At 49.2% G+C, this 22,393-nt stretch overlaps 1 protein-coding gene and 1 pseudogene across 1 annotated transcript; both read left to right on the top strand.

Annotated features, from left to right (window-relative positions):
* Positions 1 to 1,164: 1,164 nt before the first annotated feature.
* Positions 1,165 to 10,765, top strand: LOC105730460 (NADH dehydrogenase [ubiquinone] iron-sulfur protein 5-like; annotated as a pseudogene).
* Positions 10,766 to 13,545: 2,780 nt separating this feature from the next.
* HSP90AA1 (heat shock protein 90 alpha family class A member 1) lies at positions 13,546 to 19,438 on the top strand. The gene is made up of 11 exons (XM_064375222.1): positions 13,546 to 13,682; positions 14,279 to 14,440; positions 14,529 to 14,895; positions 15,185 to 15,318; positions 15,577 to 15,897; positions 16,015 to 16,180; positions 16,613 to 16,803; positions 16,907 to 17,054; positions 17,585 to 17,853; positions 18,071 to 18,404; positions 18,675 to 19,438. The coding sequence occupies exons 2-11, from the start codon at positions 14,279 to 14,281 to the stop codon at positions 18,782 to 18,784; spliced, it is 2,202 nt and encodes a 733-aa protein (XP_064231292.1). The 5' UTR covers positions 13,546 to 13,682; the 3' UTR covers positions 18,785 to 19,438.
* The last annotated feature ends 2,955 nt before the right edge of the window (positions 19,439 to 22,393 follow it).

The following is a 22,393-nucleotide window of genomic DNA, read 5'->3' as shown; positions in this document are numbered from 1 at the left end:
CCTCCTAGGTTCAAGCGATTCTCCTGCCTCAGATTCCCGAGTAGTTGGGATTACAGGCATCAACACCATGCCCAGCTAATTTTTGTATTTTAGTAGAGACAGGATTTCACCATGTTGGCCAGGCTGGTCTCAAACTCCTGACCTCAGGTGATCCACCTGCCTCAGCCTCCCAACGTGCTAGTATTACAGGTGTGAGCCACCATGCCCAGCCGAGATGAGGTTTTGCCATGTTGCCCAGGCTCATCTCGAAATCCTGGACTCAAGCAATCCATCCACCTCAGCCTTCCAAAGTGCTGGGATTATGGCATGAACCAATGCACCTGGCCTCTACAAAACATTTTTCTTAAAATTAGCCGGGCATGGTAGCGTGTGTCTGTAGTCCCAGCTACTTGGGAGGTGGAGGTACGGGTTTGCTTATGCCCAGCAGATTGACGCTGCAGTGAGTAGAGCCGAGACCCTGTCTCAAAAAAAAAAAAAAAAAATCAACTCCCACTTCTTTCTTTTCTTTTTCTTTTTTTTTTTTTTTAAGATGGGGTTTCACCATGTTGGCCAGGCTGGTCTTGAACTCCTGACCTCGGGTGATCCACTTACCTTGGCCTCCCAAAGTGCTGGGTTTACAGACATGAGCCACCACTCCTACCGGCCTTCTTTTCTTTCTTTTTTTTTTTTTTGAGACTGAGCCTTGCTCTGCTACCTAGGCTGGAGTATATTGGCACCATCTTGGCCCACTGCAACCTCAGCCTCCTGAGTTCAAGTAATTCTTGTGCCTCAGCCTCCTGAGTAGGTAGGATTACAGGCATGTGCTACCAAGCCCAGCTAATTTTTTTTTTATTTTCAGTAGGGATGGAGTTTTACCATGTTCGTCAGGCTGGTCTCAAACTCCTGACCTCAGGTCATCTGCCCACCTTGGCCTCCCAAAGTGCTGGGATTACAGGCATGAGCCACTGCACCTGGCTCCCCACTTCTTTTTATTTTATTTATTTATTTTTTGGGGATGTCTTACTGTGTTGCCCAGGCTGCGCTCCAACTCCCGGGTTTAAGAAATGCACCTCCCTTGGCCTCCCAAAGTGTTGGGATTACAGGCATGAGCCACCACTCCCAGACTTGAGTGCTTTTTATTTACTATATTTTCCCATATTTTATCTAAATTTGGTCTCTAGAATAATCATAGGAAGTAGACAATATTGGTTGGGCGTGGTTGCTCACGCCTGTAATCCCAGCACTTTGGGAGGCTGAAGTGGGCAGATCACCTGAGGTCAGGAGTTCAAGACCAACCTGGCCAATATGGTGAAACTCAGTCTCTACTAAAATACAAAAAATAGCCAGGCATAATGGCGGGTGCCTGTCATCCTAGCTACTCAGAAGGCTGAGATGGGAGAATTGCTTGAACCCGGAAGACGGTGGTTGCAGTGAGCCAAGATCATGCCATTGCATGCCAGCCTGGGTGGCTGAGACTTTGTCTCAAAAAAAAAAAAAAGGAAGTAGATATTATTATTCCCATTTGATAAGAACCTCTCACAAGGCACGCGAGTGGAAGAGGCTGAATGTGAGAACAGGCTTTGTGGTTCAGAAGCCCAGGCTTCTTCATAGAGGGTGTAGAAGTTTGTGACTTACAGGGAACTCATGTCATTGATGCATTTAGCTTACTTTCCTAAGGGGCTTTCAAGGGGGACATTTCCCCTGTATTCAATACTCCCCTGAGCTACTAACTTTGAAGATTATATGTGTGTATCTCGTGCAGCCACAGGACAAAAGAATGAGAGAGGAGAAGGCAGCAGGAGAGAGAAATGAACCAAATTTTGAATGCTGGGAGCAGATGGACAGGTGGTGACTGACCTTCCCTCAAGAATCTCTGGGGCCACAGTCCCCAGCCGGCAGCGTCCAGCACATGGTAATTTATTGAATGAGAATGGGAGGTACTAAAATACTGACTAGAAGCTTTGTGATGTGTGAGTAAGGATACAGGAATTTCATTAGAGTCCATCCCGCCATGTCAGAGTCTATACATCTTTGAAGCTGGTCAATTTCTTTAGAGAGGGAACTTCACAGATGAGGAAATTGAGACACATGGAAGTCAAGTAATCTCTCCAAAGTCACATAGAGTGATAATAGAGCAGGGATTTAAACTCAAGGACAGTAAAGAATGAAAAGATAGGATTACTAATCAAAGAAATGCAAATTAAAATCAGGGCTGGGCGTGGTGGCTCACGCCTGTAATCCCAGCACTTTGGGAGGCCAAGGTGGGTGAATCACCTGAGGTTAGGAGTTCGAGACCAGCCTGACCAACATGGAGAAACCCCCGTCTCTACTAAAAATAAAAAAATTAGCTAGGTGTGGTGGTGCGTGACTGTAATCCCAGCTACTCAGGAGGCTGAGGCAGGAGAGTCACTTGAACCAGGGGGTTGGAGGTTGCAGTGAGCAGAGATCACACCACTGCACTCCAGCCTGGGCGACAGAGTGAGATTCTGTCTCAAAAAAAAAAAAAAAAAAAAAACCCGTGAGACTTAAGAGACTTGCCCCCAGGTCAGTAAAGGAAGAACAAAGAAGCCAACACTCCCTCTCCCTGGAGGTGGCAGGGAGGGGAGGCATCCTGAAGGGGTAGTGTTGATCTGGCTCCTAAAGGAATGGGCGTTTTCCAGGCAAGAGGAATAGCATGAATGTAGAGGTGTGAACTAGCAGGGTGCTGGGGTGAGGGAGCCTTGCATCGCAGGGTTTGGAGATGAGGGCAGAAGCTGACAGGACCAGGTTATAGAGGACATGTAGGCCCAGCCCAAAAGTCTGTAAGGAAGTTTGCACTGAAACTCACAACCCATTCGTGACAAGGTGGCCTGATCGGGGTACCCACTACCTGGTCAATTGGCCACATAGGCAATTCCTGACCGCCAGGTGACCCCTTGCTCAGTGTAGACAAAGAAACTATCAGCTCCCCTGCCAGCCAGGGACATCTCATCTGTTCATTCCTCCTCTAGTTTCAATTTTGACTCACCCCACCTTGAGGGGTAGCTGAGGATAAACAGCCCCTCTGGGCACCAGACGAACCAGCTAGGCCTGTTCTTCCACTGGCTGAACCAGAGGTTGCCCTTGGGTGGGACTTAAAGGCCTCTGCTGTTGCTTTGACCAAGACCAGAACAGGAGCAGCAGTGGAGGGCAGAGCTGGCTGCCTGTACCCCCAGTTTGTGCCCACAACCCTACGGTTGCAAGAGAGATCCTGGGGGTTTCGGGAGGAGCAGGGAGGGCTGTCTGCAATCCCTGGCTGTCTTTACCTTAAGACTCAGCTTGCTTCAAATTTTGCTTTTTTTTTTTTTAACACTCCATTCTTTCTTTAAAAAAGATTGCCATGGTGACACACACCTGTAATCCTAGCACTTTGGGAGGCCAAGGCTGGCAAATCACCTGAGGTCAGGAGTTCAAGACCAGCCTGGCCAATATGGAGAAACCCCATCTCTACTAAAAAACAAAATTAGGCCAGGCTCGGTGGCTCGTGCCAGTAATCCCAGCACTTTGGCAGGCTGAGGTGGGTGGATCACAAGCTCAGGAGTTTGAGACCAGCCTGGCCAACATGGAGAAACCCCATCTCTACTAAAAATAGAAAATTAGGCTGGGTGCAGTGGCTCATGCCTGTAATCCCAGCACTTTGGGAGGCTGAGGTGGGTGGATCACAAGGTCAGGAGTTCGAGGCCAGCCTGGCCAACACGGAGAAACCCCATCTCTAGTAAAAATAGAAAATTAGGCCGGGTGCAGTGGCTCATGCCTGTAATCCTAGCACTCTGGGAGGCTGACACAGGTGTATCACAAGCTCAGGAGTTCGAAACCAGCCTGGCCAAGATGGTGAAACCCCGTCTCTACTAAAAATACAAAAATTAGCTGACGCAGTGGGTTTTCCAGCTACTGGGGAGGCTGAGGCAGGAGAATCACTTGAACCCAGAAGGCGGAGGTTGCAGTAAGCCGAGGTCGCACCATTGCACTCCAGCCTGGGCAACAGCAAGAGTCCGTCTGGGGAAAAAAGTGCTTTCTTCTCTTACACATACAGACAGTTTCATTCCTACTCCATGAAAGGCTAGAAGCTTTGCCATGAACTTTTCAGAGTGAAACATTAATGATGGTGAACTATAGTGGAAGTCACTTAATTCTCACTTTCCTAATTTTCCCTTCACAGGGAATAAAGAAAAAATGAAATTCCTAAACTTAAAAGCCATTTCCAACTGGAGGCCCCGTACACAACCAATGAGCTGGCCAGTAGGTGGCGCCAAAGGTTAATCACAGCCTTTGGCCGAAGGGTTCGCATCTGGTCCCGCTGGAAAGCAAGTCGGTTATCCATTCAGCACACATAGATGGCTGCGTGCCATGTGCCAGGTCTTGAGATGAGAAAGACAGAGTCTAATTTCAATTCACACCGGGGGCTAAGAGCTGTGGAGGAGGCACGCAGAGTGAATTTGGCCAGGGGAGGTGATTTCCAAGCCGAGCTCAGCAGACACGTGTTTGCCTGGAGAAGGGCACTGCAAGAGATTCCAGGTGCATTTGGAGAACAACCCAGCGGGGAAGGATGATCAGCCTCTTAGGGTGCCGCGGTAACGGAGTGAATAAAAGAGGGTGCCGTAATGTTGAATTGGTGGGTGAGGGGCCCTGAGTGCACTTAGCAGGATGTGTTGCCCATGGAGGCTGGAGGGAGGGGTGAGAGAATGGCGATGCTGTGAACTCAGAGGAGGAGGACGGGGAGGCTGGAACAAAACCAGAAAACAGTGCAGCCGCATATTCTTGGTGCACCACCCCCACCCCCCACCCTTTCGCGTTCTGTTTGCCTCTCTCTGTATCTATTTCTCTGCCATATTCTTCTGAAATCACCAGGTCCCCTGGTCAGGGCTAACCGTGGTGCCCCATTAGGCTGCCTTAGGGAACTCAGCTGGGTTGTGGGCAGGGCTGGGGAGGTGCCTTGGTGACATGCCCATGTCCAGCATTCCAGGTCCGAGAGCACCAAGGTGAGGCATGGAGATGGACACAGGAGGGGGCCTCCCAAGGAAAGTGTATGTTGATGCCCCAGCAGTGAGCAGTCAGAGGCGGGGTCAGCCGGGCCCTGGGGTTTGAAGGCCTAGAGAGGGACTATGGGCTCAGTGTCCGGGGAGCCCAGGGGTTTTCTGCACTGTGAAGTGGGCAGATGAAAACGAGAATGTAGAATAGATAAACCCAGCAAGAGCCAGCTGGAAGTGGAAATGGTGGGGGGCCCTGAGGGCCTGGATCGGGGCAGGACCCTAAGCACAGACAGAAAGAACGTTTTTTGTTTGTTTTTGAGACAGAGTCTTGCTGTGTCACCCAGCCTGGAATGCAGTGGTGCAATCTTGGCTCACTGCAACCTCTGTCTCCTGGGTTCAAGCAATTCTTTTGCCTCAGCCTCCCGAGTGGCTGGGACTACAGGTGCACACCACCACACCCAGCTAATTTTTTGTATTTTTTTAGTACAGATGGGGTTTCACCATGTTGCCCAAGCTGGTCTCGAACTCCTGAGCTCAGGCAATCCACCCACCTTGGCCTCCCAAAGTGCTGGGAGTACAGGCGTGAGCCATTGTGCCTGGCAAGAAAGAATGTTTTAAAGGAAAAATCCACCAGACTTGGCAGTTGTCAGAATGTGGGGGCCGAAGGCAAGAGATGAGTCAAAGATGACTCAGAAGATTTGAAGGTGAGTTCAAGGAAAAATCGCAGTACTTTGGGGAAGGAGTTCAAATTCACGTCCAGGCCTCCCAGTTTTTGCTGAGACAGGAGCATGCCAGAATGCATCCTGCTTGTTGTTTGCGTGTTTCTGGCTTGACCCTCCCTGACCAGAACGTAAGCTCCTGAGGGAGCTACCTCTGCTTTGTAGCTCTTTCTACTTTACCAGAGGGGCTCAAGCACATCTGTTCCCTTCCTGACTCAGAGTAGGCGCCAGGGGACTTGGACTGAGGCTTCTGCAGGAGGGAGGCCGGGGAGGCCTGCAGGTGAGGGGCGATAGGGAGGAAAGAGTCCCGCCATCCCTCTCCCACACCCACTCCCAAGCACCCCCAGGACTGGACCCCACTTAGAGGCACAGCCTCCTGTCCCCCAGGGCTGTCTTCCTCCAAGATCCCAGGCTTTTTGGCCTGAGACTGCCATCATGGGAATCATCTTTGTGCCCATCCATGCCTCTCCCATTCCCTTCCTTCCCAATCCATCCCTTCTATCACATTCCTGCTCACATTCCCAGCATCCTGTTCACTGGAGGCCCATCCACGTGGATGCGCCACAGACACTCGCCCAACAAAAGTGACACTGAACCACTGGCAGGGGTAACCTGCCACCATCTGCTGGGCCCTGTTTCCCTGGCGAGCAGAGCCTCACCCACCCAGGAACCTCTGGGGCTCCTGTGCTTCACCCTGTTAATTTACTCTATTAACTGGACCTCCTCTCCTGAGTTTGCCCCTGCTCCGCCCACCAACTTTTCGGGGACAGGCCCTCCTCAGGTCTCACTGGAAGTGTGCTTCCTCCACTCCACAGTCAGAGTGGATGCGGGTCAGACTGCAGCTCCTGGGAAGATGCCACAACGCCTCCTATGATCTCCAGGCCACGTTTCCAGTCCCTTGGCCCCTGCCTACCCCTGACTTCAGCTCCAGTGGCCAACCCCTGCCCCAAAAGGGGCTCTGTGCCCCCCAACCAATGCACTGAAGGAATTTTCCAGCCTCCATTTTCTTTTTACTTCTTGCCTTCTCACTGTTCCCTGGCTAACTCCTAGTGTTTCTTCTAGATTTCACCGAAGACCCTCAGGGCTCTTGCAAACACTGTTCCCTCCCTCTCCTGCATGCCCTTCCCCACAGTCCCTCCCCGCAGCCAGCACCTGCCCTCCTCAGTGCTCCGGGTGCCCCACACCATCCCAGCGCTCTTCAAGAGTTTTTAAGTCCACATATTTAGGTGGTGGGGCTTTATGTCTGCTTCCACTACAATGGGGAGGACACAATTTTGCTCCCACTTTGACCCAGGGCCTGGACATGGGCTTTTGGTACACAGATATGAAATGATGAACAGACAAATAATGAGTAGTAAGACTCCACTTCTGGCTTATCAGCATGGCCAGACTTTTTTTCAGCTTGACTCAGTGCTGCCAATAGCGGGAGGGAGGGGAAGGAGAGTTTGCCGGCTCCCTTCTGACGGCAGCATGTGGTGAATTCAAGAAGTGACCAACCCCAAGCAGGCTTTGAAGGTTTGAAGGATGGGTTAAAACTTGCTAGGTGGAGAACAGTTTTGTTACCAAAGTAGCCACGATTTTATGGTTGGTCAATGGAAAAACTGGTTTGCTTTGTGGAAATCCACTTTAGGGTCAACTCTGAAACATACATGGCCAGCACCTGCTCCCAGGATCCTCCCACATCCCTTTTTTTCTTTTTCTTTTTTTTTTGAGACAAAGTCTCACTCTGTCGCCAGGTACCAGGCTGGAGTGCAGTGGCGGGAACTCGGTTCATGGCAACCTCCACTTCCTGGGTTCAAGCAATTCTCCTGTCTCAGACTCCCGAGTAGCTAGGATTACAGCTGTGTGCCACCATGCCTGGCTAATTTTTTGTATTTTTGGTAGAGATAGGGGTTTCACCACGTTGGCCAGGCTGGTAACTAACTCCTGACCTCAGGTGATCTGCTCACCTCGGCCTCCCAAAGTTCTGGGATTACAGGTGTGAGCCACCTTACCTGGCCCTCTCACATCCCTTCTATGGTCACCCCTATTGTAGAGATATTTAGCCTGAAGCACAGAGAGTCTGAAAGCTTGCTCAGAGTCACATAGCCAGTGAGTGGCAGGACTGGAATTCACAATCTGGCTCCAAGCCTGTGCTTTAACTGATGCCACCTTTCTTGGAAACTGTGTCTGTTTCCAAGAAATGATTGCTTTTTCTTTCTTTTTTTTTAAGTATATACATTTTTAAAATTTACTTTTCCCTCACTACACTGATTTACAATTTTTCTTTCCTAAGTATGAACCACTTAATTTTTCTATGTAATTATAGCTTGATCCTGAACATTTCTTCAATTTTCTACGAGGTTTGCTAAACATCAACTTTTGAAAAACAGCTGTTGGCTGGGGGTGGTGGCTCATGCCTATAATTCCAGCACTTTGGGAGGCCAGGAGTTTAAGACCAGCTTGGGACCAGGCGCGGTGGCTCACGCCTGCAATCCCAGCACGTTAGGAGGCCAAGGCGGGCTGATCACAAGGTCAGGAGTTCGAAACCAGTCTGGCCAACATTGTGAAACCCCGTCTCTGTTAAAAATACAAAAAAATTAGTCAGGTGTGGTAGCACGTGCCTGTAATCCCAGCTAATCAGGAGGCTGGGGCAAGAGAATTGCTTGAACTCGGGAGGCAGAGGTTGCAGTGAGCCAAGATCTCGCCACTGCACTCCCAGCTGGGCAACAGTGCGAGACTTCATCTCAAAAAAAAAAAAAAAAAAAAAAAAAACCGGCGCAATGGCTCACACCTGTAATCCCAAGACTTTGGGAGGCTGTGGCAGGTGGATCATTTGAGGTCAAGAGTTCAAGATCGGCCTGGCCAACATGGTGAAACCCAGTCTCTACTAAAAATACAAAAATTAGTCGGGCGTTGTGGCGCACGGCTGTAATCGCAGCTACTCGGGAGGCTGTGGCAGAAGAATCACCGGAACCCAGGAGGCAGAGGTTGCAGTGAGACAAGATCTCACCCCTGCGCTCCAGCCTGGGCGACAGTGAGACCCTGTCTCAAAAAAAAAAAAAAAAGACCAGCTTAGGCAACTTGGTGAAACCATGTCTCTACTAAAAATGCAAATGCAAAAATAGCTGGGTGTGGTGGCGTGTGTGTGTAGTCTCATCTACTCAGATGGCTGAAGCATGAGAATCACTTGAACCCGGGAGGCAGAGGTTGCAGTGAGCTGAGATTTGGCCACTGCACTCCAGCTTGGGTGACAGACTCTGTCTCAAAAAAATAAAAATAAAAACAGCAATAAACTACACATCTTTAAAGTATAATTTTGTATATTTCAACATATGTGTACTCCTAGGAAACCATCACTACAATCAAGATAGTGAAGATTCGTCACCCAAAAGTTTCCTCAGGTCCCTGTGAACCTTCCCTCCTGCCGTCTGCCCCACCTCCTAAAGGAAACCAGTGATCTGCTTTTTGTCACTATATAGTTTGCATTTTCTTTTTTTAGTTTTTATAATGAACTTCTAATAACTTTTCATCCAAACCATGCTTATTTGTGTGAATGTTTCGAATCTTGATTAACTCAGAATGCAGAAATACGGTTTTCTTTTTCTTTTTTTTTTGAGACAGGGTCTCGCTCAGTCACCCAGGCTAGAGCGCAATGGCACGATCTTGGCTCACTGTAACCTCCACCTCCTGGGTTCAAGCGATTCTCCTGCCTCAGCCTCCTGAGTAGCTGGGACTACAGGCACGTGCCACCACGCTCTGCTAATTTTTGTATTTTTAGTAAATATGGGGTTTCACCATGTTGGCCAGGCTGGTCATGAACCCTGACCTCATGATTGGCCCACCCTCAACCTCCCAAAGTGCTGGGATTACAGCATGAGCCACCAGACCAGGCCTTTTAGTTTGCATTTTATAAAATTTGCAATGACTGGTATCTTTCAGCATCATTATTTTTCAAAAAGAACATTTACCAAAATAGACCATATTCTGGGCCATTAAACAAGGCTCAATAAATTTAAAAGGATTCAAATCATGCAAAGTATGTTCTCTGACCACAATGGAATTAAATACTAGAAATCAGTAATAGCTGAGCACAATGGCTCACTCCTGTAATCCCAGTATTTTGCAAGGCCGAGCAGGCAGATCACTCGAGGCCAGGAGTTTGAGACCAGCCTCGCAAACATGGTGAAACCCAGTCTCTACTAAAAATACAAAAAAGTTAGCCAGGTGTGACGCATTCCTGTAATCCCAGCTACTTCAGAGACTAAGGCATGAGAATTGCTTGAACCTGGGAGGCGGAGGTTGCAGTGAGCTGAGAGCACACCACTGTACTCCAGCCGGGTGACGGAGCAGCGACCTACAGGGCCTCACAGGCCTAGAGTTCTATCTTCCTCCTAGAAGGATGGGAAGTCAGCTAAGATTTGCGGAGGGGGAGCAAGGCTATGTTGGGAAGAATACCTAAACTCGTTCCACTGAGTATTGGGGCCTTAGGATCCATGAAACAGAAAACAGCAATAGCCTGGGCTTGCCTCTGTACGCCTGAAGGCCTCCTTTGATTTCAGTATAAAAACACCCATGAAGCAATGGCTATGCAGATCCAGGCAAAGAAAAGCCATGCCTTTCTTGGACGTGCAGAAAAAATTCGGCATTAACCCGGATCCATGGTGGACAATCCAAAGTGCTGAACAGCCCTACAAGTTTCCTGCTCAATGCTATGCTTTTAAAACAGAATGGATAGAAGGTGCAAATGAAATAAGTACTATCCAGGCAGAGAAAGAGTGCAAGATAGAATATAATGATTTCGTAGAGTGTATACCTCGGAAAAAAAACGATGAAACGTAGGGATACCATCTGGAGGCAGTGGGATAAACTGATGAAGGAAGGGAAGTACACCCCTCCACCTCACCACATGGGCAAGGGGGAGCCTCGGCCCTGAGCAGACACAGCTACTGATATCTGGAGTCTGATTTTCATGGTCTTTGTTCGCCACTGGAAAGGTTATTTATGGAAAACCTCCTTGTCAAAGTGTGTAAAAATAAAGTATTGCTCCATCCTTAAAAAAAAAAAGATTTTCGGAGGGTGGGGAGGAGGGAATAGATAGGGCCAGGTCTATGTTCTCAAAGCTCACCTGGGCTACAGGTTGGAGACAGATCAGACCAGATGCCAGGGAGCAGTTAGGTGGTTATGGAGGCCTTCCAGGTGAGCTGACAGCTGTGTGGAAGCGGGGATGGGGGTGGGTTGGGGGTGTATGTGGACAGAAGTGGCAGGACTCAGTGCCGGATCCTTTGTGGGGAAGCTTGAGGTTCTTGATTCGTGAGATAGTCAGTCACCTGGCTAACGAGCCCTCAAAGAGGGCCAGAGAGGTGGGGGTAGCTCATGAGGTCAGCCTCCAGGTCTGGAGCGGAGTCGTGGCCGGCTCTTCATGAGTCATCTGCACACAGGTTCTATTAGTGAGAGTGCTGGAACAAGACCTGGGGGCAAGGAGCTCCGTGATGTGCCAGGGAGAGGGGCATGAGTCTGAGGAGAGAGAACAGCCAGGGGCTGAGAGGAAAACCATGGCGTGTTGATCGTAGAAACCATGGCAGAGGTCTCAACTTGTGGATAACTGTGGAATGTCACCTGGAGACAGGACCACAATGTCCTGTTTATTAACTGAGGCAGGGCCGGGCGCGGTGGCTCACGCCTGTAATCCCAGCACTTTGGGAGGCCGAGGCGAGTGGATCACGAGGTCAAGAGATCGAGACCATCCTGGTCAACATGGTGAAACCCCGTCTCTACTAAAAATACAAAAAATTAGCTGGGCATAGTGGCGCGTGCCTGTAATCCCAGCTACTCGGGAGGCTGAGGCAGGAGAATTGCCTGAACCCAGGAGGCGGAGGTTGCGGTGAGCCGAGATCGCGCCATTGCACTCCAGCCTGGGTAACAAGAGCGAAACTCCAACTCAAAAAAAAAAAAAAAAAAAAAAAACTGAGGCGGGAGAGCTGGAAAGACAGGAAGTTGTGGAAAGAGGGAGGGACGTTAAAGGTGGGGCCTGACGGGAAATAGTGGTTCCCAGTGATGCCCAGACTCAGGGAGAGGCTTTGGGGCAGCTTTACTGGAGGAATGGGGAAAAATGAAGGCCCCAGAAACAAAGGACAAAGAATGTCAGAGCTAGGCCCCTGGATGGCTCCTCTATAAGAAAGCTCAACCCCCCCCCGAGCAATGGCCGAAACTGCGGTAGGAAGAGTTCCTACAAGTGAGGAGAGGGGGCAGTGGCTGGTGGTGACCGGAAGGAAACAGGTGGAGGATCACTCGCCAGGGAAGACCTTGGGCCCCTCCTGCTTCCGCATTCCTCCCACCAGCCCGGGCTGCAGCTGTAGGGAAAGTCTGGGCCGGGGGCGCGCCCCCCAGGCTGCAGAACAGCTACCACGCCCCCAAAGCTGGGGCCCGCGCCACGTGGCTGCTAGTTTCCATCCACTTCCCCCGCTTTGTAACGAGATGGCAGGCAAGGCACTTTCTGTTGATTTCACACACTCTTGGGGGGTCTCAGGCCGCAGTCTGAAAACCTCTGCTCCTGAGCAAGTTGGGTTTCCCTAGGGACCAGGAAGTGGAAGTAGTTCCGTCCTTTGTTTACACGGCTAGGAGCTTCCAGATTATTCCCAGGGCATGGCTGTGAGTCTAGGCAGGAGGCGGCCCCATCATGGGAGGCGCCAGAGACAAAGAGGAGGAGGACATGGGCCAGGCAGGGGAACCAGGGTGATGACTTAAGCCAGGTCTAAGGAATCACAACACCTCCAAGGTTCTCACAGCTGGCGCTGGCCAAAATATCCTAAAATGCTCATGTAGAAACTGGCTCTTCCAGCCTGGGTAACATGGTGAAACTCCGTCTCTACAAATAAATAAAAAACTAGCTGGGTGTAGTGTCGGCGCCTGTGGTCCCAGCTCTCGGGAGGTTGAGGCAGGAGAATCACCTGAGCCCGGGAGGTCGAAGCTACAAGTTAGCCGAGATTCCGCCATGGCACCCCAGCCTGGGCAACAGAGGGAGAGCCTGTCCAAAAAAAACAAACAAAAAAAACCCCAAACCTGGCTTTTAGAGCAACTTAATCACCCAAGAATTGTTAGATACTTCACTTGGAGATCTCAAATCGATCGGCAAAACAATGCGCTTTTTAAAATCATGCCTGGTGCAGCTGGGTGAGCATGAACCTGTTCCTCAAATTAAGGGACCCTGAAGTGTGAAGGACATGGCTTTCGGGGAACCCAAAGGTAGGGAGCGCTGCCGAACACCCGCGAGCCAGACGGCGTCCTCAGTGAGCAGCGGGTGGCCCACGGCCCGCCCGCCCCCAGGGAGCAGAGCCCCGCGACCCCAGCGCCGCCTGCGGCCGGGTTCTGTGGCAGCAGGACCACGACTCCGGCAGTCTACCCGGCGCGTGAGACCCGGGGCGCTCCGGTCCATGCACGACCCTCCCTTCAGGCGCGCCTCCCGCCCAGGCCCCACGCTCTGTTCAGCCGGGTTGTCAGAGGCGCGGCGCTCTCACGGCACCCGCACATGGGTGACCGACTACACCTCACTTTCGCGCATTTCACAAAGGCCCCCACGTCCGGGCGCGCCCTCCGCCCGCGCTCGGCGGGTGACGGGTGCAGGGCGGAGGGCGCGGGCGGCCAGGAAACGCGCCCGGCCAGGAAACGCGCCCGGACCTTCCCGAGAATTCCGAGCTGCGCAGGCGCATTGAGGCTGGCGCGGGGGCGTGCAGGGGGCGCGCGGCGGCGGTTGAGGGAGGGTTGCTGGGGCCGGGCCACGCGCGGAGCCTGCGCGCGCCAGAGCGAGGGGCGGGCCGCGGCGAGGGCGCAGGCGCAAGCGCGCGGCCGCGGCGGCAGTTGGGGAGGGTTCTTCCGGAAGGTTCGGGAGGCTTCTGGAAAAAGCGCCGCGCGCTGGGCGGGCCCGTCGGTATATAAGGCAGGCGCGGGGGCGGCGCGCCAGTTGCTTCAGCGTCCTGGTGCGGTTTCGTTGCGGAGCCTGTGCGGTACCTTAGCCAAGGTGAGGGGCGGTTGGGGGAGGCTTGTGGAGGGGGATTGGGGGCCGGAGGCGGCTGGCGCGAAGCGGAGGCGGGCGGGGCTGGGCCGGAGCCCTGAATCCGCCAGGGCCACGCTCCGGGGCGGCCGCGCTTCCTACTCCGGAGGCCTGCGGCCCGCTGCGGTGTCCGCACCCGCTTCAGGAATGGGCCGGGCGGCCGCGGGCTCCCCGAGGCTCCCCAGCAGCGCCGCAGCGGGCGCCGCACCGGAACAGAGGGGTCCGGCTGCGGGGAACCCGCCGGGGCGCAGGTGGAGGAGGCCGCTGTGGAGGAGCCGCCACCCGTCCCGGCCCGTGCAGGAGGGTGCAGGGTGTCCGTCGGGGACCGCGGCGGGGGGACTGGGCCCGGGCCTGCAGCCGCCTCCCGGAAGCGCGCACACGCTCCTGGTGGTTACCGCGCTCCGAAATGAGGTCATCCTTTGTCAGCCGCCCTTCTATTTTCGGTTTACTTAAACTCCGCAAATCTCCAGTTGGGCTTTAAAAATATTTGGAGGACGCGATGGGATTTCGTGTTGCCCCTGTAGACTCCTGCAGGGTTTTAAACCGGCACGGTGTCTTTCCAGATGCCTGAGGAAACCCATACCCAAGACCAACCGATGGAGGAGGAGGAGGTGGAGACGTTCGCCTTTCAGGCAGAAATTGCCCAATTGATGTCACTGATCATCAATACTTTCTATTCGAACAAAGAGATCTTTCTGAGAGAGCTCATTTCAAATTCCTCAGATGTAAGTCGCTTATTAACCCAGAATAGGGTTTTGGTTTCAGTGGGGTTGAGGGGGTGCTGTAGGCTTAATTTGTAATTTTTGTTAATAGGCATTGGACAAAATCCGGTATGAGAGCTTGACGGATCCCAGTAAATTGGACTCTGGGAAAGAGCTGCATATTAACCTCATACCAAACAAACAAGATCGAACCCTCACTATTGTGGATACCGGAATTGGGATGACCAAGGCTGACTTGATCAATAACCTTGGTACTATCGCCAAGTCTGGGACCAAAGCGTTCATGGAAGCTTTGCAGGCTGGTGCAGATATCTCTATGATTGGCCAGTTTGGTGTTGGTTTTTATTCTGCGTATTTGGTTGCTGAGAAAGTAACAGTGATCACCAAACACAACGATGATGAGCAGTACGCCTGGGAGTCCTCAGCAGGGGGATCATTCACAGTGAGGACAGACACAGGTAGGTGCCCGAGCATGCACGGGTTAAGTCAGTGGCGGGAGGGTGGGGTGCTGCAGCCCCTGGACCTCTGAAGCTTACAGAAAATTGGGTTTGCCCAACAGTTTAGGAATAAGCTAGAGCGCTTAATATGGCATGACTTGGTTACTTCTTTTTGGCAAGGCACTTAGACCTGCTGTGGGAACCTTTTCATCTGTAATGGCAATTTTCACTTTATAGACATGAGTTAGGCATGGCGTTGAAGGCTAAATTGATTGGATTATTGAGTCAATTTTCCCTGCTTCTCCTGCAGGTGAACCTATGGGTCGTGGAACAAAGGTTATCCTCCACCTGAAGGAAGACCAAACTGAGTACTTGGAGGAACGAAGAATAAAGGAGATTGTGAAGAAACATTCTCAGTTTATTGGCTATCCCATTACTCTTTTTGTAAGTTTCTATATAATTGCAGAGTGAATCATTGTCTGTAGATGACTGGGGTGACTGAGCTACATCCTTAGTCCTTAGAGCTGTTGAACTTCGGTTATTAACTAGTCTGGAGGCTGGGGAATCTAAGCTCTACCACCTAACTCCCTACGATATGTTGATGAGAAGCTGCCTGGGCTTTGGCCTTAGGTTGAAAATAGTTGCTCAGTGTCACCAGTCCTAGAATGCAGCAGTGATGTGAGTTCATGTCTTGTTTTGAAGGTGGAGAAGGAACGTGATAAAGAAGTCAGCGACGATGAGGCTGAAGAAAAGGAAGATAAAGAAGAAGAAAAAGAAAAAGAAGAGAAAGAGTCTGAAGACAAACCTGAAATTGAAGATGTTGGTTCTGATGAAGAAGAAGAAGAAAAGAAGGATGGTGACAAGAAGAAGAAGAAGAAGATTAAGGAAAAGTACATTGATCAAGAAGAACTCAACAAAACAAAGCCCATCTGGACCAGAAATCCCGACGATATTACTAATGAGGAGTATGGGGAATTCTACAAGAGCTTGACCAATGACTGGGAAGATCACTTGGCAGTGAAGGTGAGTGACTGAGTGGTGCTTCGAGCTTGTCCTTAGATTATCATCTTTCGTCACCACCACAGATACCTTCTGTAATGCATTGTTCATTGGTATTTAAGTGTGTCTGTTTTATTACAGCATTTTTCAGTTGAAGGACAGTTGGAATTCAGAGCCCTTCTATTTGTCCCACGACGTGCTCCTTTTGACCTGTTTGAAAACAGAAAGAAAAAGAACAACATCAAGTTGTATGTACGCAGAGTTTTCATCATGGATAACTGTGAGGAGCTAATCCCTGAATATCTGAGTAAGTACAGATAAGAAAAATCATCACCATCAGTGATTAAAGAAAGACTCCCTGGCCGGCACAGTGGCTCACACCTATAATCTTAGCACTTTGGGGAGGCAGAGGTGGGTGGATCACCTAAGGTTAGGAATTCATGCCCAGCCTGGCCAAAATGATATGAAACTCTATCTCTACTAAATTAGCCTGGTGAGGTGGTGGGTGCCTGTAGTCCCAGCTGAGACTTGAGAATAGCTTGGACGGGGAGAGGGGAGTGGGAGAGCGGTTGCAGTGGGCAGAGATTGGGCCACTGTCCTCCACCCTGGAAAACAGACTCCATCTCAAAAAAACACGTATGTATATATTTTGAGGTTTTTGCCTTTGATTTTGGGGTTTACCTAGCACCAGTTTTGTCTTTGGAATGACTCAGTGCATTTGGTTTTTATATTTTTTCAGATTTCATTAGAGGGGTGGTAGACTCAGAGGATCTCCCTCTAAATATTTCCCGTGAGATGTTGCAACAAAGCAAAATTCTGAAAGTTATCAGGAAGAATTTGGTCAAAAAATGCTTAGAACTCTTCACTGAACTGGCAGAAGATAAAGAGAACTACAAGAAGTTCTATGAGCAGTTCTCTAAAAACATAAAGGTTAGTGTAAATATTTTACCATTAGTTTTCCAACTGGCCTGTTTAGATTTTTTTTTTTTTTTTTAATTCAGAACGTCTTTGTAAAGAACTTACTTTATTTCAGCTTGGAATACACGAAGACTCTCAAAATCGAAAGAAGCTTTCAGAGCTGTTGAGATACTACACATCTGCCTCTGGTGATGAGATGGTTTCTCTCAAGGACTACTGCACCAGAATGAAGGAAAACCAGAAACATATCTATTATATCACAGGTAGGGGGGGCAGTACGTTACACTCAAACACTTTGTCCTTGGAATCTTGTAGGCTCTCGATGTGCTTTTTTTTGACGGAGTTCCGCTCTTGTTACCCAGGCTGGAGTGCAGTGGCGTGATCTCGGCTCACCGCAACCTTCGCCTCCTGGGTTCAGGCAATTCTCCTGCCTCAGCCTCCTGAGTAGCTGGGATTACAGGCACACGCCACCATGCCCAGCTAATTTTTTGTATTTTTAGTAGAGACGGGGTTTCACCATGTTGACCAGGATGGTCTCGATCTCTTGACCTCATGATCCACCCGCCTCGGCCTCCCAAAGTGTTGGGATTACAGGCGTGAGCCACAGCGCCCGACTCTGGATGTGTTTTCTACTCAGGTAGCACTGTTAATATAACTGGTGCAAGATATTTAACATGAACTAGGTCATCTGTTTTAGGTTCTGCCTAGGTATCTGACTAGTAAGAAAAGTCAAAAGTAGGTGAAGCCATTCCTTACTGTTGAAAGTATAAAAGTAACTTTTATAATACCTCAGGTGAGACCAAGGACCAAGTAGCTAACTCAGCCTTTGTGGAACGTCTTCGAAAACATGGCTTAGAAGTGATCTATATGATCGAGCCCATTGATGAGTACTGTGTCCAACAGCTGAAGGAATTTGAGGGGAAGACTTTAGTGTCAGTCACCAAAGAGGGCTTAGAACTTCCAGAGGATGAAGAAGAGAAGAAGAAACAGGAAGAGAAAAAAACAAAGTTTGAGAACCTCTGCAAAATCATGAAAGACATACTGGAGAAAAAAGTTGAAAAGGTATGTGAATACAGTATTTTCTGATTATTGATGCCTCAAAGGTGCTTTCAGGCTTACATAACCCATTTTCTCTTGTTCTCAACCTCACAGAAAACTATCGTCTTAAGTTGTATTTGATAGTATTTCTGATCTATTGGTATTTGGGTTCTTCAGATTTCACAATGAAAGTTTAGGTTTTAATCTTCTAGGCTCCTAAGTTATTGCTTCTTCATTATAGGTGGTTGTGTCAAATCGATTGGTGACATCTCCATGCTGTATTGTCACAAGCACATATGGCTGGACAGCAAACATGGAGAGAATCATGAAAGCTCAAGCCCTGAGAGACAACTCAACAATGGGTTACATGGCAGCAAAGAAGCACCTGGAGATAAACCCTGACCATTCCATTATCGAGACCTTAAGGCAAAAGGCAGAGGCTGATAAGAACGACAAGTCTGTGAAGGATCTGGTCATCTTGCTTTATGAAACTGCGCTCCTGTCTTCTGGCTTCAGTCTGGAAGATCCCCAGACACATGCTAACAGGATCTACAGGATGATCAAACTTGGTCTAGGTAAGCCTTAAACTCTGTCAAGTTAAAAAGAAAACAAACATACATGACTAGTGGAAAAAAGTGGTTAAGTTATCCAAACTTGGAGCACATTGTCCTGCTTGGAGGCATTCAGGTATCTTTTTCCTACAGGGATAAGTAAGGTGTTACAAGAGCTAAGATAGGAAGATTCATGTGCCCAGTAATACTGTTTTGAAAGCAGGTGTAAACCAGGAGTATTTACTAATTAGCCGGCTTTAAGAAATCTAATAGAGGATTTTATTTTGGAAACAGGTATTGATGAAGATGACCCTACTGCTGATGATACCAGTGCAGCTGTAACTGAAGAAATGCCACCCCTTGAAGGAGATGATGACACATCACGCATGGAAGAAGTAGACTAAGCTCCAGCTGAGGGATGACTTACCTGTTCAATACCCTACAGTTCCTCTAATAATATATTTTCAAGGATGTTTTTCTTTATTTTTGTTAAAAGTCTGTATGGCATGAGAACAACTAAGGGGACGATAAAGATTTCTGTCGACTTCTAAGCGATGCTGTGATACTTTAGGCAGTAAAGCAGAGCTAGTGATGCTTTTTTAGTTTCACATTGGCTTACATTAACAGATCGAGGTAATGTGTGTTGTAAGATGTATGTAATATGTTAACTTTGTGGTCTAAAGTGTTTAGCTATCAAGCCGGATTCCTTAGTAGACCAAATCTTGTTATTGAAGTGTTCCCAAGCTATATCTTGATGTTTAGAAGAAAAGCATTTGTTATATCTTGTAGGATCTACTTTCTGAACTTTTCATCCCCTCTAGTTGCCAATTCTGCATGTACTAGTCCTCTAGAAATAGGTTAAACTGAAGCCGCTTGATGGAACTCTCCACAGGGCTCGTTTTCCAAAGAAAAGTCTTGTTTGGAGGAGCAGTTATCAGCCTACCTAAGCATATCATAAGCTGTTGAGAAATAACTCGGAGCCAGTCTTGTGGATAGAAATGTAGTGCTCGAGTCACATTCTGCTTAAAGTTGTAACAAATACAGATGAGTTAAAAGAAGTTGTGTGACAAGTGACTTATTTGGGTGGAGAAAGGGGAGGAGTATTCTGGATGACAGAGTTGGTGCCAAAACGTAAAACGTGAGGTACTAGCAGGAGTTGACTGACATTGGCCACTGTAAGGGTTGACGTGATCTTCCCAATGTGCACTTTTGGTGGGTGGGGTGGAGTACGTGTAGGCACAGAAAATAATGCAGGCAATGTGCATCCCATGTGCATGTCTGCATTGTTCTGATGGTATTCATGGGACACCTTGGGTCTTAAATGTAGTCAGTTCCTTGGCCTTGTGTCTCAAAAGTTCATTACCAGATGTATTTAAACTCTGTGTCTAAAGTCGCTTATTTTCTGGTCCTTTGAGCCAGCTGTGAACAGTAGGTAACAAGTTGGTAGGGAAAAGATGAGCTGGCATGTCTTCAAAGGTTTAAAAAGTACTGGACACAGTGGCTAACCCCTATATAATCCATCACTTTGGGACGTTGAGGTGGTTGGATCATGTGAGGTCAGGAGTTCGAGAGCAGCCTGACAAACATGGAGAACTGCTATCTACTAAAAATGCAAAATTAGCTGGGCATGTTACCACATGCCTGTAGTCCCAGGAGGCGGAGGTTGCAGTGGGCCGAGATGGTGCCATTGCACTCCAGCGTGGGCAACAAGTGAAATTCTGTCTCAAAAAGTCTTAGGGATGGTAATGGCTAAATAAAAGTCTTGTGATTCTAAGAAAACTTGATTAGATAGCATATAGGATTTGCATTCTGAGCCTGAAGCCATATGTAAAAATGATAGGATATTGGGTATGTGCTGATGACTAAGGGGGCAGAGCACAGGCAGGGAGAGGACTTGGTCTCGTCCCTCATGCTAAGCAGGTATTGAATGCTTGGCAAATGGCAATCACATTTAATCTGTAAAATCCTCTGAGAAGTTCTTAGTTCCCTTAGACAATAGAAGGAATTGCTTAAGGTCTTGGTGGCTGAATTTAAATTTAACAGCAGTCCCTGTGCTGGCGCCTGGACAACCAAGATGGATGCCCAGCCAAGTGAGTGAGAAGTTGGGCCAGATGACACATGAATGTCATGCCGCAAATGTCCTTGCACTGCTTAAAGGACCATGATTCTTACCCCATCGCTTCAAAATTCATTGTTGCTTCAAACCTTCCATAATCAAGTTCCATCCTGCTAAGGAGGGTAGTGAGTGCTGAAAAGACATGCAAACTGGACAGAGAAAGACTTCATAGATGACATGGTTGTCTAGGTAGGAAACTCATAAGGAATCTATCAAAATGATACTAGAAGTGATTTTAGCATAGGATAGGAGGGCTCACGCCTGTAATCCCAACACTTGGGGAGGCCAAGGCAAGACTGCTTGAGCCCAGGAGTTCGAGACTGCCTAAGCAACAAAGCAAGACCCTGTCCCGCTGAAAAAATTATAATTGGGTCAGGTGCAGTAGCTCACACCTGTAATCCCAGTACTTTGGGAGGCCAAGGCGGGTGGATCACCTGAGATCAGGAGTTCGAGACCAGCCTGGCCAACATAGCAAAACCCCATCCCTACTAAAAATACAAAAATTAGCTGGGCATGTTGTCAGGCACCTGTAATCCCAGCTACTCAGGAGGCTGAGGCAGGAGAGTCGCTTGAACCCGGGTGGCGGAGGTTGCGGTGAGCCAAGAGAGTGCCATTGCACTCCAGCCTAGACAAGAGTGAAATTCCATCTCAAAAAAAAAAATTGCTGGGCGTGGTGGCACATGCCTGTAGTCTAGCTACTTGAGAGGCTGAGGTGGGGGGATTGCATGAGCCTACGAGTTGAAGGCTGCAGTGAGCCATGATCATTCCACTGCATCCTGCATCCTGCATCCCAAACTGGGACACAGAGCAAGATCCTGTCTCTATAAAAATAAGAAAAGCAGTAGTTGCCTGGGCCGGGAGTCAGAGTAGAGAGGGACTACAGAGAGGCAAGAAGGAACTTTTGAGGGCAATGGAAGTGTTGCAAAAGGATCAGGTAGTGCCGGAGCAGCTGTATATGTATGTGTGTGTGTATATATATATTTTAGACAGAGTCTCACTCTGTCGCCAGGTTGGAGTGCAGTGGCACAATCTCAGCTCACTGCAACCTCCACCTCCCAGGTTCAAGCGATTCTCCTGTCTCAGCCTCCCGAGTAGCTGGGACTACACGCATGCGCCACCACGCCTGGCTGGTTTTTTGTATTTTAGTAGAGACAGGGTTTCGCCATGTTGCCCAGGTTGGTCTCAAACTCCTGAGCTCAAATGAGCCACCTGCCCTGGCCTCCCAAGGTGCTGGGATTGCAGGCGTGAGCACCGTGCACAGCAGTGGCAGTTGATTTCTATGATGCTTACTGAACTGCATCCTCTGAGCCTAGAAGCTCTGATCCCTAGGCTGGGCGCAGTGGCTCATGCCTGTAATCCCAGCACTTCGGGAGGCCAAGGAGGGTGAATCACGAGGCCAGGAGTTGGAGACCAGCCTGGCCAACATGGTGAAACCCCGTCTCTACTAAAAATACAAAAATTAGCTAGGCATGGTGGTGCACACTTGTAGTCCCAGCTACTCAGGAGGCTGAGGCAGGAGAATCACTTGAACCCAGGAAGCAGAGGTTGCAGTGAGCTGAGATTGCGCCATTGCACTCCAGCCTGGGTGACAGAGTGAAACTCTGTCTTTAAATAAATAAACAAATAAATAAAATGATGAAAATGAATATCTTGACTTGTTCACTCACTTAATTGTGCATTTATAGAACCAAGTGCCTTGAATATGTTTAAGTGCAGAGATATATTAAGGAAAAGATAAAATACTTATGGGTGAAATGACACAATGAAATCTCAGAATTGCCTCAGAATGACTTGGAGAAAGGAGGAAGGTTGCACTGAGTGTGGACGGGTGGGAATGGCCGTGGCCTGTTGGCTGGTTGTTGTGGATGGGGATGGTGACTGAGGTTTCATACTATTC

Source organism: Aotus nancymaae, unplaced genomic scaffold, assembly GCF_030222135.1.
Source record: "Aotus nancymaae isolate 86718 unplaced genomic scaffold, 86718_ANA_hifiasm-v0.15.2.pri h1tg000011l, whole genome shotgun sequence".
In the NCBI taxonomy this organism is placed as follows: domain Eukaryota; kingdom Metazoa; phylum Chordata; class Mammalia; order Primates; family Aotidae; genus Aotus; species Aotus nancymaae.
The sequence above is the reverse complement of the archived record's forward strand: the minus strand, read 5'-3'. Positions and strand labels throughout refer to the sequence as shown.

What these genes read in the sequence shown, in the direction of transcription:
- HSP90AA1 (XM_064375222.1), top strand. Translation starts at nt 14,279, where the DNA reads ATGCCTGAGGAAACCCATACCCAAGACCAACCGATGGAGGAGGAGGAG. An exon ending in CACAGTGAGGACAGACACAG is followed by an intron (nt 14,896 to 15,184) that starts GTAGGTGCCCGA and finishes CTTCTCCTGCAG; the next exon opens with GTGAACCTATGGGTCGTGGA. An exon ending in GCTAATCCCTGAATATCTGA is followed by an intron (nt 16,181 to 16,612) that starts GTAAGTACAGAT and finishes ATATTTTTTCAG; the next exon opens with ATTTCATTAGAGGGGTGGTA.